The sequence below is a fragment of the Cebus imitator genome, unplaced genomic scaffold (assembly GCF_001604975.1).
Source record: "Cebus imitator isolate Cc_AM_T3 unplaced genomic scaffold, Cebus_imitator-1.0 Scaffold489, whole genome shotgun sequence".
Lineage (NCBI taxonomy): Eukaryota > Metazoa > Chordata > Mammalia > Primates > Cebidae > Cebus > Cebus imitator.
Genome location: NW_016107804.1, coordinates 130,085 through 131,419, shown reverse-complemented (window position 1 = coordinate 131,419; position 1,335 = coordinate 130,085). Strand labels below are relative to the sequence as shown.

The 1,335-nt window shown below is 31.2% G+C and overlaps 1 protein-coding gene across 2 annotated transcripts in view; it reads right to left on the bottom strand.

The window, feature by feature from the left end:
* RBM27 (RNA binding motif protein 27) overlaps positions 1–1,335 on the bottom strand; it is an 83,209-nt gene that overhangs the window by 64,231 nt on the left and 17,643 nt on the right. For both annotated transcript variants that reach the window (XM_017513230.2, XM_017513231.1), the window contains exon 3: positions 494–618. In XM_017513230.2, coding sequence (XP_017368719.1) covers positions 494–618 — 125 coding nt within the window. The remainder of the gene's footprint in view (positions 1–493; positions 619–1,335) is intronic.

Sequence of the window (1,335 nt, the reverse complement as noted above, 5' to 3'; positions counted from 1 at the left end):
AAAAAAAAAAAAACAAAAACAAAAACAAAAAAAACAAAAAAAAAACACCTCTCTTTCCAATGTTAACAGTGATGTTCACAATTACATTAACTATTTTTTAAAATTCTATATAACCAAAAAGTGTAACTGGTTTCTCTATATACATGAAAGTGTGTTACCTAATGACTTCTCTTGAGGTTTTGTTAATAGTTTACTTTCAGTCAATCCTCTATCTTTAACCAAGTTTTCTTTTTCTAAAAGTCACTAGATAAGATTTCTCTGACTTCCTCAATAGTGCTAACGTATTTCTTGGATCTCTAAATAAGCCATCGGAAACTTCTCCAACTCTTCAATCCAAAAGAACTATGAAATCCTGATGAAGAATCTATACCATGCCTAAAATCCAGAAACTTTAATCAACAGACAATTACTTTTAAAAGGTTCAACTTCCAACTAAGGATACTGGTGACAGGATCTAAGAGGCCCCACAAGCAAGAGAAAAATTTTGCATTACCTCTTCTTTAATTTCTTCTTTTTCTTGAACTAGTGGTTTTGGCTCAGACTTGACTGGTTCCAGAGGTGGAAGGTAGTTCTTAGTATAGAGACTTTCAAACAGTTTGTCCACAAAACCTGAAGTTTCTAAGGAGAAGAAATAACATTTACATGTTGCGCAAACAAAAAACAAAAATTTGATAACACATTGTTAGGAAAGCTTAGGAAAATAGGACATCTTGTACACTGCTGGTAGGACTAAAAACAAGTCCTACCTTATGGAAGAGAATCCCACTTCCAGGTTTTTTAATCCTTCTGACCTACTTGCAAAATGATATATATGTAAGATTATTTGTTGGAGTAGGTGATAGCAAAAGATCGAAAACAACTCAAATTTCCATGAATAAGAGACTAGTTATATAAACTATGGGACATCTATACAATAGAATACACGGCAGTTGTGAAAAGAAAGAATACTGATAATGCCTGATCTCAAAGATGTTAAGAGTATATATTTGTATGTGTTTCTATCTAGCTGCATAAAAAAACTGAAAGGAAATAAAAACGGACAAAATTGTGTACTGTAGGTGGGAAGGAAGTGGATGTAAAACAGTTAAGAAACTTTCACGATTATACCTTTATATTGTTGGATTAAAGGCACTGCCTACTCAAAAAACTTAACTGAAATTTTTTATCAGCTGAAATGTTTATTGATATGAGAATGATATGAAACTAATTTTTTGTGTTTTATTTAAAGGTGCTCTGTTTCAAACTTTCTCAGACAATTGAATGGGAGAACCAGATGAATTTACTAAAAGTACTAATGTCAAATATTTATACTGCTTTTTTTTTTTTTTTTTTTTT